The sequence below is a fragment of the Dromiciops gliroides genome, chromosome 1 (genome assembly GCF_019393635.1).
Source record: "Dromiciops gliroides isolate mDroGli1 chromosome 1, mDroGli1.pri, whole genome shotgun sequence".
Lineage (NCBI taxonomy): Eukaryota > Metazoa > Chordata > Mammalia > Microbiotheria > Microbiotheriidae > Dromiciops > Dromiciops gliroides.
Genome location: NC_057861.1, coordinates 415,702,939 through 415,716,349, shown reverse-complemented (window position 1 = coordinate 415,716,349; position 13,411 = coordinate 415,702,939). Strand labels below are relative to the sequence as shown.

General features: G+C 35.9%; 1 protein-coding gene across 1 annotated transcript in view; it reads right to left on the bottom strand.

Annotated features, from left to right (window-relative positions):
* The window catches only part of LIFR (LIF receptor subunit alpha), an 80,007-nt gene that overhangs the window by 41,574 nt on the left and 25,022 nt on the right, over window positions 1-13,411 (bottom strand). The window contains exons 4-5 of the mRNA XM_043988049.1: window positions 10,346-10,485; window positions 4,583-4,746 (exon numbers count right to left, since the gene is read on the bottom strand). Of these exons, the coding sequence (XP_043843984.1) occupies window positions 4,583-4,746; window positions 10,346-10,485 (304 nt within the window). The remainder of the gene's footprint in view (window positions 1-4,582; window positions 4,747-10,345; window positions 10,486-13,411) is intronic.

Here is a 13,411-nt window from a genome sequence, read left to right as displayed (position 1 = left end):
GAATGTCTTTTTTTTAAATTGCTAGTGATAATATAAATCCATATTTCAAATAATCTTGACAATTTCAACATTTTTTGGAATTCAGAGTAAGGAAAGGATACCTCAGGCTAGCATACTCAGGGAAGGCCTTGGGCAAGTAGTATTTTAGCAAGGCCCTAAGAGATGGTGTGAGAGCCTATGACCCTGAGAACCATTGGGCTCACACAGAATACTTCCCCTGCTCTGAGCATTGGGTATACACCCTATGCTCAGGGCCTTCCCACTGATTAATATTAGAAGCAATATGGCATAATGGACAAAATGCTGAATGTGTAGTTGGGGAGATCTGAGTTCAAGTCTCCACCTCAGCAACTTGCTAGTTGTGTGGTCTTATCACAACTCTTCTGGGCCTCAATTTTCTCATCTGTAAAATGAGGAAGTTGGATGGGGGGGAGCTAGGTGGCACAGTGGATATAAAAAATCACTGGCCTTGGATTCAGGAGGACCTGAGTTAAAATCCAGCCTCAGACACTTGACACTTAACTAAGTTGTGTGACCCTGGGCAAGTCACTTAACCTTCATTGCCCTGGAAAAAAAAAAGAGGAAGTTGGAGTCTCTGAGGCCCTTCTAGCTCTAGATATACTAACATTTCTTCAACTAAGAGATGAAGAAACTAATCAGATGCACCTGAATCAAAACCTTCCCTTTATATAAAATTCATGACTTTCAACTGCTTCAGGAAGGGATGTGAATGTGACTACAAATCAGGTGTCTATCTGATGCTCTTGTTAAGAAAAGTCAATGAAAAGGTAGATGAAATTGAGTATAGCAAAAATTGAGTATAGCAAGTCCAAGGGCAGTGGTCACATCAACAAAGCTGTTCCTTTCTTTGAATGCTACTGGGGCTGGTAAGCTTAGCTTTTTAAAAGCCACTAGGGATGTGGCCAATCTTTGACCAGCCAATTATCTCAGAGAACTAACTACTTCACACTTCCAAAAGGGATAAAAGGATTCCAATGCCTTTGTAATTTGCTAACATATTAACATTCTGTTATCTCTTGAAAAGAGACAATTTCAAGTGAGCTTCGCCCTCCCCATCTCAAAAACCCCTTAACATTATCTTCCACTTTTTTTTCCTTTTTACCCAATATCAACCATGAGGTCACCCTTTTTGTTGCCAAGGTGACAATGTGCTCTTGATTCCATACCTCTCCTCCTATAGCAGATTGCCCCTATTTTCTTACCTATTCTCTGTAATTTTCAAAACCTCTTCTTATCTACTGGTTCCTTCTTTACTGCTTTCAAACATGCTCAAGTCTCTACCACCCTTAAATTTTTTTTCTAGATTCTACCAACCCCTTAAGCTATCAGCCTCTCTCCCCTTTTTTAGTCAAACTCCTATAAAAAAGCAACCAAAATTAATTGTCTCCACTTCTCTTCTTATTCACTTTTGAATCCTTTGCAATCTGGCCTATAACTGAAACCATTCTCTCCAAATTACCAATAATCTCTTAATTGCCAAGTCCGATTACTTTTTTAAGTTTTCATCCTTCTTGACCTATTTGTGGTACCTAACACTGATGACCACTCTCTCCTTATAGATACTTTTCTCTGAGTTTTCATGACAAATACTCTCTCCTGGTTTGCCTCCAATTTGATTAGTCACTCTTACTCAGTCTCTGCTGGTTCATTATCTACATCATGCCCCTGAGTAGGTATTCCCCAACACTGTTCTAGGTCCTCTACTCTTTTTTTCTATATATTTGCTCTCTTGGTGACCTCAACAGTTCCATGGGCTTAAGTATTTCCTCTATACAGAAGACTCTGAGTTCTATACAGGGCACCCCAACATCTAGTCTCAGTCTCCTCAGTTCCAATCCCACATGATCAATTGCCTGTTAGACACTTTAAACTAGATGTCCTAGAGACCTCTCAAACTAAATATGTACAAAACAGAACATTTCCCCTGCCAAACACACTCCACCATCTCTATTTCTGTCACAGATATGACAATCTTTCCCACCACTCCATTTCATTACCCTGAACTCATCCTTAATCCACAAATACAATAAGATGCCAAATGACAATTCCTACCTCTACAACATCTCTTGCATCTCACCTCTTCTCTCTAACTCACAAAACTTTCACCTTAGTTCAATCTCTTATCTGAATTAATCACCTAGATTATTATAATAGCTCCCCCACTAGTCTCCCTGCCTCAAGTTTGTCACCATTCTAGACCATACTATGTATTTCTTTTTTTCTGTTAACCTGTAATGGATTTATTTTTAATGATAAACTTTTTTTAGGCAGGGCAATGAGAGTTAAGTGAATTGCCCAAGATCACACAGCTAGTGTCAAGTGTCAGAGGCCGGATTTGAACTCAGGTCCTCCCAAATCCAGGGCCAATGCTTTATCCACTGTGCCATCTAAGCTGCCCCTAATGATAAACATTTTATTTTAAGTTTTGAATTCCAAATTTTATTCATCCTTCCTTTCCTCCCTCCCCTTCCCCCTTTCTGAGGCAGTAAGCAATCAGATATTAGACTATACTATATATTTCTACCAAAGTGATTTTCCTTAAACATGGATCTATGTGACAACCCTACTAAATTCAATCCAGTGGCTTCCTATCACCTCTAGGATAAAATATAAACTCTTCTGTTTAGCATTTAAAATCTCATAAACTCGTCTCAACCTACCTTTCCAACCTGACTGGACATTATTGCCCCTCTCATACTGAATGATCTAGCCAAATTTACCTTCTTTTTGTTCCTCACAAATAAAATTCCATATTGCTTTTGCACTGGTCATGCCTCATGCCTGGAATGCACAGTCTCTCTGTGAATTCCTTCTTTGAATATTCAGCTCAAGCACCAGCTTGTACATGGAACCTTTCCTGGTCCTTACCCCTCTGCAAATGCTAGGACCTCCTCTCCCTATCTTGTTTATTTTATATTTATTCTGCAGACAATAATATAGGATCATTCTGCCTCCCCTGATGTAATGTCCTTCTTTCTCTTTGTATCCCTAGCACTTGGCTTTTAAATCCTTCACAACATGGCCCAGCCTCTCTTTTCTATCACCTTCAACATGAAGTTCTTCCACACCCACCCAACTACTACTCCCTTCCCTTTAAAATGGCCTTACATTTAACTACTTTGTATTCATCCTATTTATGTTTCTTCTATATAAACTCACATATGTTGTCTCCCCTGTTAGAACGTAGGCTCCTTGAAAGCGGAGATGATTTCATTCATTGTGTGTATGTGCCCTGTGTGTACCACAGTGCCTGGCATGTAGTAAGCAGTTAATAATACTTGTTTATTTGCTGTCCCTTCATTTCTGTAATTAATGAATTATAATGACTAAATGATTGAATAAACTTATTTCATTCTCACCCATTACATATAAATAAAAATAAGTATATGTGTATGTACACATATATTTATGATACAGAATTCCTATTTTTATACTAAGCATGTGTGTATGACTTTAGAGAATAAAAGATATGTAACAATCCTTCAAGGCCTACATTGAATGTTGTCTCTTCCAGGAGACATTCTTTACTTCTTCCTTTGCAAGTACTATCTCTATTCCCTGAACACAGCACTCTATGTTTCTTTTATTAGACATCTGTATTTCACCTTCTGTTGTAGCATTATCTCCCCCATCATACTTACTATAAGCCCTACAAGAATAGGGTCTGTTTCATTCAGTCTTTTTTTGCTCTCTGTAGCACTTGGTATAATTACTCAGAAGGTAGTCAACAATGTACAGCAGATCTCCAAATATTGTTAGAATGAATGACGGAGATGTGTGTATATGTATAAACACACACATACAAATACTACATATAATGTAGCTGTCCAAACAGGAAATGGTATGGTAGATGAAGTGACTATGTAACACATTAATTCTTCTATTTACTATCTCCAAGTTCAATTATTGAATATGCAATCCATTAGTATACTACAAAGCTTTTAAATAACACAAACAACATTATTTAAAAAGAAGCAAGAGACTAAAGACAAATATATTACTTGGTACAGGACCTCAGTTTTTCATTACAACTGAAATAAAGCAAAATGGAAAGAAGCTCACTGAAAATGATTCACGAAGAAATCAACCCAAAAAAGGTATAAAAACTGTAAACCATAATATACCAAGACAATATTTCTTTCTTTCTTTCTTTCTTTCTTTTTGTAGTGCGGCAACTGGGGTTAAGTGACTTGCCCAGGGTCACATAGCTAGTAAGTGTTAAGTGTCTGAGGCCAGATTTGAACTCAGGTACTCCTGACTCCAGGGCTGGTGCTCTATCCACTGCGCCACCTAGCTGCCCCCCAATATTTCTTACTTAATCACAGGATCACAGATTTAGAAAAAGAAGGGAAACCTAATTAACTTAGGCCAAGAAGGGTTAAGTGATTTGCTTAAGGTTAAAGACTATAAATTCCCTTGAAAAGTTACCTAATATATCCCCCAAATCCAAAAGTTCAGTAGTGTAACAATGCCAAAAGAACACAGAATGTTATGAAAATCCAATTTCTCATATTACGTAGGAAGGAGAAAGTAACATTTTTTAAGAAGGCATGAAACTTACTACTGTTGCAACTTCCATGTCTTCTTTATATAGGACAATAATTTCCCAGATGACATTTGAGTGATGGGGAAAAACAGAGCCACTGTCATTCCACTGTAGGTACAACGTAGAGGTTGAAAAATCAGCCGTCAAATTAAAAATCCGTAATGTGGCTGGAACTAAGGCTTTTGAAAATTAAAAAAAAAAAGAATAGATTATTAACCTATTAAAATAATTAGCTACACAATTAGTAATAATTAATTAATTTTCAATATCACTAGAGCTTAACTATCACTTAAGGTATTAAAAGTTAAAAGGCTTATTTCTCAAATATTTAAAACTTTCAATTATTTTGCTAATTTCTAACTACATTAAAGTCATTTCTATTTCATTTTGAGTCACAATGGCAAGCAACCAATTAAAGTATTCTGAAAATGGAATTTTATGTTAGGTAACAGAGTCAAATCACATCAAAGAATCACCACAAAAGTATCAGGTAAAGACTTTGGGGTAACCATTTCTATTCTAGCTTCAAGGTAACAAATTTTCTTTTAGTTATTCCTGGAAAAGGTACAGAATAGAATACTCATCTGCAAGTGTTAAGTCCTCAAGTTCTCTTTTGGCTAAGATATACAATTCCTATGACTATCTACCACTTTCAATAATGTAAGTGTAAAGAAGATTGGTTTAGCTCACAAGACTTCAGTTCTGAGTCCTTGGCTCTAATAGCAACTAGCTATGATTTGGGCAAATTTTATCAATTTTCTTATGCCTGACTTTGAACTCTCAGCTTGTAAAAGGAGAGAATGGGGGCGGGGAATCTTAGATAACATCTAAGCCCTTTTTTCAGTTCTAAAAAATTCTATAAGGGGGCAGCTAGATGGCGCAGTGGTAAAGTACCGGCCCTGGATTCAGGAGTACCTGAGTTCAAATCCAGCCTCAGACACTTGACACTTAACTAGCTGTGTGACCCTGGGCAAATCACTGAACCCTCATTGCCCTGCAAAAAAAAAAAAAAAAATCTATAACTCTGAAGTTTAAGTCTGCTCATTATCTAGGAGAAAAGGCCACAGTAAGTCACAATTTCTATCATAAGGAAAATAAGAGAAGAAATATTTAAAACTATGAAAACTCAACTGGTCAGAAAGATTTCCTCTATTGCCAGTAAATATAATAAAACCATTAATTCAAACCAACTAGCAAATTATTTGAAGAATATTTTAAAGGTAACTGGAATAGATGATTTACAAAGTAATCTTCAATTCTAGTTCCTGTGATCCTATGCATAGTTCTATTATTTTCCAGGACTGGATTGAAACTAGGTTTTATTACATTCAAATAGAGGCCTTTTTTAACAAATGGAGCAGACCTAATTGTAAAAAATACTTTATGAAACTGAGGATATCTAAACACTTTGTTCATATGACCTGCTAATTTTCATCATATATGAAGTATATCCCAAACAAAAGAAGACTTCAGGCAAACTCTATTCAAATCAATCACTTAATCAAGTATTTATTTCATATCTAACTACATTCCTAACTCAGAGCTGTTTCAGGTTCCTCAAATCTAAGACTAGATCTATGAACATAATATAATCTAGTTAAGACAGGGGCAGCTAGGTGGCGCAGTGGATAAAGCACCAGCCTTGAATTCAGGAGGACCTGAGTTCAAATCCAGACTCAGACACTTGACACCTGCTAGATGTGTGAGCCTGGGCAAGTCACTTATAACCCTCACTGCCCTGCCCCCACCAAAAAAACCCACAACCTAGTTAATATTATGAAACACACATGAAACAATGAGAAAAATTAAATATTAAACAGATTGTTACTGACTAAATTCAACAGGAGTTTAGAAAAGGGATAAATCAGTTAGGAGTAAAAATTTTCATAGAAGAAATTAAACTTAAAAACATATAGATTTCAGAGACTCAAAGAACTAGGTCCATTGTAGAGTGAGGGAGAGTACACCCAAAAAAGGGAGAGAAGGTAAAGTGGCCTATCTTATCTTGTTTCTATTCTTTCTACCAAGGAGAAAGGTATTTTAACTTGAAATGACAGAACAAAATGACTGATCAGAAAATTGATACCCAAGATAAATAAGGAAATAGAAAAGAATGTACCCAACTACTTTTGATATATTCAACTCACTACACATGGATGCAATACATTCTAGTTTACTTTTAGAACTGGTAGATATGAATGTTGAGCCAACTGTGAAAAATCACAGAGAAAAGGAGCAGCTCCACAGGATTAGAGAAGAACATTTGATACTATAAACAGTTTAGTGAAACTTGACTGGATGGTAGGACTACATGGAGTACTTTCCAACTCTGAGATTCTGTGATAAGTTTGAAAAGCAGGAGGGATGTCCTTCTGAGAGGTATAAATAGTTCAGACTTTCATCTGAAAATGAGAGAAAAAGTTTGACAAATGTCTAAGTAGCTATGAAGCCACTGTGACTTGAGAAGAGTTAATAATAAGAAGCGTATTTAAACGTTGTTTAAGTTGGATACAACAAGATCAGAAAAAAATCAAAGCTAGATGGAAATTTTATGGCTTACTCCCTCATTCCACAAAGGAAGAAATTCATATTGAAGTTAAATGACTTGCCCTGGGTCACAGTTAGTGACAAGGCCAGGACAAGAATGCCCATCATTTAACTCCCAAAGCAGTAGTTTTTTCAGTATATCACTCCAGGAGTTTGAATTTAATATTACTCATTGTTGAGTCAAAATATCTTCATAGGTAGGGAATGGTGTGATAAGATTGCCTCAGAAATGTTAATTCAGCAGTATGACATAAGAGAATTTGGAAAAGGGAAAAGAACGATAGTAGGAAGATCAGGTAGGAAAGTATTTCAATCATTCTGGCTAGCTGTTCTACAATATATTTCAAAGGATATATCAGTTTTTAGAAGGAATGAAAATAATCGATACCCTACTCTTTACATATTAAAGAGAACTTTTAAAAAATTCTAAGATTGGTCAACTCATTTATTTATTGGGTCATCTAGTCTCTTATAAAATAAGCTTATGTTTTCTACCTCTTGCAAATTCTGCAGCTTTATGTTTGGCCACAGGCAAAATTTCAATGAAAATGTATGAAAAGAATTGTAAGATATGCAACCTAATTGAAACAGGGAAGGAGGGCTTCTATGAATTTGACTTTGCTTTCAATATGCTTAAGACTGTGAAATTTTTTTATTCTCAGTTCTGTGAAATTTGAAATTACTAAGGCCATATTTAACTATTAAAATACATTTTTCCACCAAAAATTTCTTCAATATTTGAAAAGATGTAAAAGGGACGATCTGTACTTAAGTATGAGACAAAGTAAAATGTGAGAAGTCAAAAGACAAGCCTCGACAAAATGTTAAAGAAATCTGAGAGGAAGAGGAGGAATCACTTTAAACTTTGAGGCAGGGGTAGAGGGAGGAATAATGAAGGGAAGCAGAAGGTGGTACCAAGGTTTGGCATTGAAAGATAAGAAGGATTTCAATAGATGAAAACCATCACAAGCACTAGTGACTGGCCTGCACAAATGGATGGATATTTAACACAAAAATGAAACTCCCTGGCAGCTTCCTCAGAACTAATTTTTAAACTGTCAACACTTTCTACAATTGAATGTTATCTTTGCACTTCTCTCTACCTCTGAAACAAGAACTTTAGGCTCTTAGGTTTAGAGCAAGAAGGGACCTCAGGGGCCATCAGGTTCAACCCCTTAATTTCACAGATGAGAAACTGAGGCACAGAGAGGGAGCATAACTTGCCCAAGGTCACAGAGGTTATAAGAAACAGAACTGGAATTCAAACCTAGGTCCTCTGACTGCAAAACTTGGGCTTTTTAATGCTGTACCATGCTACTGATGTTGCAATAGTACTTGCTTTTTAAAAAGTAAAATTATCAGCTAAAGTGGAAATCTCAAAGTTCTGCTTGAGTGTTAAAACAAAACCAGTTTATTTACATGAGAGGTTCTTCACCTGTTTTGTGTCATGGCCACAGGGACCAGCTAGGTGGCACGGTGGACAGAGCTCCAGGCCTAGAGTCAGAAAGACCTGAATTCAAATGTGACCTCAGACACATAGTAGCTTAAAAATCAAATGACAACTACTAGGCATTATTCTTTTTTTTAATTAATTAATTAATTTATTTTTAGTGAGGCAATTGGGGTTAATTGACTTGCCCAGGGTCACACAGTTTGTGTTAAGTGTCTGAGGCTGGATTTGAACTCAGGTCCTCCTGACTCCATTGCTGGTGCTCTATCCACTGTGCCACCTAGCTGCCCCGTAGGCATTATTCTATGAAAAGGTAAAACAATCATATGCTGCTAATCAAATCATGTTTCATGATTGCATCAATATATCAAGGGAGTTTGCAGGATCATAGATTTGGACCTAGAGGGATCTTGGAAAGGCCATCTAGTTTCCTTACTTTACAGATGAGAATACTGACTCCAAAGAGGCAAAGGCAGGATTTTAACAAAGGTCTTCTGAATCTAATTCACTGCTCATTTCATTATACAATTCACTTGAAGTATTACATAAGCTCAGAATTTAAGAGGTACACTGAAAATTAGAGGAAGGTGACAAGACCAGTAAGAGGTCTGCAAATAATTCCACGTGGAAAACAATTTTAAAACTGGAAACATGGGGGCAGCTAGATGGCACAGTGGATCAAGCACCGGCCTTGGATTCAGGAGTACCCGGGTTCAAATCCGGCCTCAGACACTTGACACTTACTAGCTGTGTGACCCTGGGCAGGTCACTTAACCTCCATTGCCCCACAAAAAACAAAACAAACAAAAAAACTGGAAACATTTAGTCTGGAGAAAATGAGATTTAGGGAAAACAATATCTATCATCAAATATTTTAACTGTTTCCACAAAAAAGTAGACTTATTTCTTGCTGTTGTAATGCATAAAAATGCAATATTTAACAAATAAGTAAAAGTCATTAAAATGCAAAAGAGAACAGAAGGAGGTTTAGAAGTAAATACAGAGAAGTGGGACAGCTTTAGAATTAATGTGCTAAATTTAGAATACACTTTTTTTTAAAAAAAAAAGCTATATATAAAACGATTCATGATTTCACATGCAATACTCTTTTTCTTTGATTCCTTGCACATGGAAATGTCTAAGTTTGTTGTTGTTTATCATGTTTGGAATAACAAACCAAACCAAAAAAGCAAAAAAGAAGCAATTATGAAGAATTCAAAATAACAGAATCAAACAGAAATGCACAAAGCATAAGAGAACATGCAACAGAAGCACAGTAATATAGACATCAAAACAAAGCAATAAAATGACCAATCTTGTCTCTAGGGGCATGATAATGAAACACAATTGATGATGAAACAACAAATGAGTTATTACTTCATGCTGTTGAGGTGTGCTTGCCTCTTAGCACCATACCATCATATTCCTACTGGATAATTTTATTTCAACTTGCTGTGGGACAGGACACCAAATGAGCTAACTCTATTAGAATTGTGCCCAAAATAAAAGTAAACTACTTCTAAGCTCTACTAGAAATAAAGTACATGAACTTTAGAGCTTAGATTTTTCTATACCTCTTTTAACCTAGCTTGATTTCTTAGTGATTCGAAGATATTTTGAAGAATAGTTTAGACTGTGAGAATGGACTTCTAGATGGATCAAATATTACTACACTACCTTAATGGCCTTTTCCTATCAGCTAAAAAAGCAAAAGACATCAATATCCCAGTAAAAACATTATTTAGATTTAAGATGGATTTTTCTTTAAAAGGAATACTTACAAACATTTCTTTCATTTAGGATAAATTTAGTAACAGAATTCCCAGAAACATGCATGGAACTTATTTTTATTTCATGATCATCAAGTGGAAGAGCTGGAATCTCAAAATGTGTTTTCTCTGTCCGAATACAGGGATAAGAACTGCAATATAAGAAAGATCATTTGAATTAAATAAAGAGTCCGAAACAAAATCCTTAGAGAATGAATAATATTGAAAATGTTTTCAGGAACTTTCTGTATAACATGGAAAAAAAGAACTTGGATAATTGTAGCTATAGGCCTAGTATTTCTGGCATTATTTTTTTAAGTCCCTTGGTTAGGGGACTTAGTTATAATGCTTACTCTTCAACAAAGGGGAAAAAAGGAACAGAGCCAAGTTTTTGATAGCAAGGAAGAACTTACATCACAAAGATATATAGAAGGTTTTATGCAGGGTCTACTGCAGTTATTTAATGAACATTAAATTCACAATGACAAAAACCTCATCACATCAATCCAATTCAACATTAAACCTCACGATCACAATAATAGGAAGTTACAAAGTATATCAAATTCATTCAATAATAAATGTCTACCATAAACATAGCACTCTATAGAACACTCTGCAATATATAAATAATTAAAAGGAAGGCATTTTGTTTTGAAGATGGTTTTAATACCAAATAAACTGTATTCACTTATAGTAATATTTTTCTATTATTTCTCACAATAAAGGATATGTTATTTTAGCTTTTTAACATATGGATAAATATATGCATTCACACTGATTTTATTTGTATAATCATGTTAATTAGCATTCATTATAAGTCTGGACCCCCAAAACATTATCCAGCAGATTGAGAACACAGACACCCCAGGAGTCCACTGAGCTCCAAATTAGAGGAATGTGAACATTAGATTTGAGATTTATTGATTAAATAAGCTATCCTAGAATAAATAAACTTTTAATCTGTTCAATTCTGCAATTAAAGGGCCAGAACACCATATGGTAGAAGATCTATGAATTCTAAGATGCATAATACATCAAATAGAATCAGGCTATTAAGCTACTGTGAAAGGAAAAAAAACTAACCTAGTATTCAAATATATCAATTATATAAATTAATCAACAAATATCTATTAAGTGTCAACTACAGGTCGGGCACCGTGCTAGGCTCTGGGGGTTTATAAAGACAGCAATAAAGCTTGTGCTTGTGGAGCTTATGTGTTATTATGGAAGACAACATAAACATACAGAAGTACATACATACAAAATAAGTGCAGAGTCCTTTGGGGGGATAAGAGCAACGGGGAAGCACTACAAGCTATGGAAATCAAAAAGGTATTATATAAAAGGTAGCATGTCAGGTAAGTTCTTAGAGAAAGTAGGGATCCTAAAATGTAGACGTGAGGAGGGAGAGCATTCTCGTCATGGAAATGGCCAGTGTAAAGGTATGGCCAGTAGTAGATGGCATTCCAAGGGTGAAGAAGAGCAAATTGGCAAGTTTAGCTGAACCAAAGAATGCATGAAAGGGAATAATTATGTGAAGGGTAGAAAGGTAGGCTGGAGCCTGGGGCCCCAACAGTCTTGATAGGTGACTACATCACATGGCCCTAAAGCCACGTTTAACATTCCATCCTGGTCATCTTGCCATCTGTCCTGCTAATGTGCAGAGACATCCCCTGCCAATATCCCAAACCCACCAAGCTGGAAGCATAATCAAATAAATATTGACATTGCAAGTCCCCAATGACTCCACTCGCCATCCTAATGGTTTCCTGAGCTAAAGTATCCCTTTATAATTGGTAACCCCATGAGATTATATACTTCTTGAGGACAGGGAAGCTAATCTTTGTATTCATACTCTGAGGGCTTAGCACAGAACTTGACAAACACTTAATAAAGCATTCTTAATTCATTGATTTATTACTAGTTATATGGCCACTATTAACATGTTCCAACCCTAGGGTTAACCTAGTTTCTCCATCTGTGAATTGGGAAGTTTTATACTTAAACCTACCTTACAGTCATTCTGAAAAACTATGTTCTTACAAGTCAGGAAGCATTAAATAAATAAAAGTTATTATTACATCATCCTGAGGATAGAGGCAGGACAAGAACTCTGTTTTCAAAACTTCCTTCTTCATAGCAAAAGCTGAGGTACTTCTGAATCATGCTTCTAATCAACTCCCGAACATTAACTAGGATTTCCCTCTAATTTTCCTGGATTAGTGTCAGATTCCCGGATATATGTTCACCTCTCTTATTTGTCATTTCTGAGAATGAAATGTTCCGTAGAAATGAATTTTCAAGATTATTCAAACACACTCCTTTAAGTACCTAATTTTTAAAAGGGTTTTGGCAAATATTTCTAAATGCATCCCACAGTATACAGTGAATACAGTTATTCTAGCACTGAACCTGGACTTGAAGGACTTCAATCTCATCTGAGTCTGGCTACTTAAAATCTGTGTAACAATGGCAAGTTACTTTACTTCTCTGAGATTCAGTTTCTTATTTGTAAAATGGAGACATATGACAGTTTTGAGAAGGGTCTTTCTAACTCTAAACCCTATGGTTCAAGTTTAATTTTTAGTAACTCAAGTTTAACATTTAGCACTGCACAGAAATACAGAGGTAAATATTACTGCTTAATACCCTATTAAATGATCCGGGGATGATATCTTTTTAAAGTTTTGTTTTGTTTTTTTACCCACTAATATAGCTTTACTTTTTTTCTGGGGCAATGAGGGTTAAGTGACTTGTCCAGCATCACACAGCTAGTAAGTGTCAAGTGTCTGAGGTAATATTTGAACTCAGGTCCTCCTGAATCCAGGACTGGTGCTTTATCCACTGTGCCACCTAGCTGTCCTAGCTTTACTTTTTCAAACAGAACTTGAGAGTCAAATCTCACACAAAATCATCAGTTATAAATGGGCAGTTGAAAGAAAACATCTTCATCTTTCAGAAAACATCATTTTAGACCTTAAGAATAGCCAGACAAATCTGATGAATACTAGTTTGGGAGTAGAAAATCAATATAGGCTGAGAAAGGAGAATTTGTTCCTTTGTGTGGCTCTAGGGGGC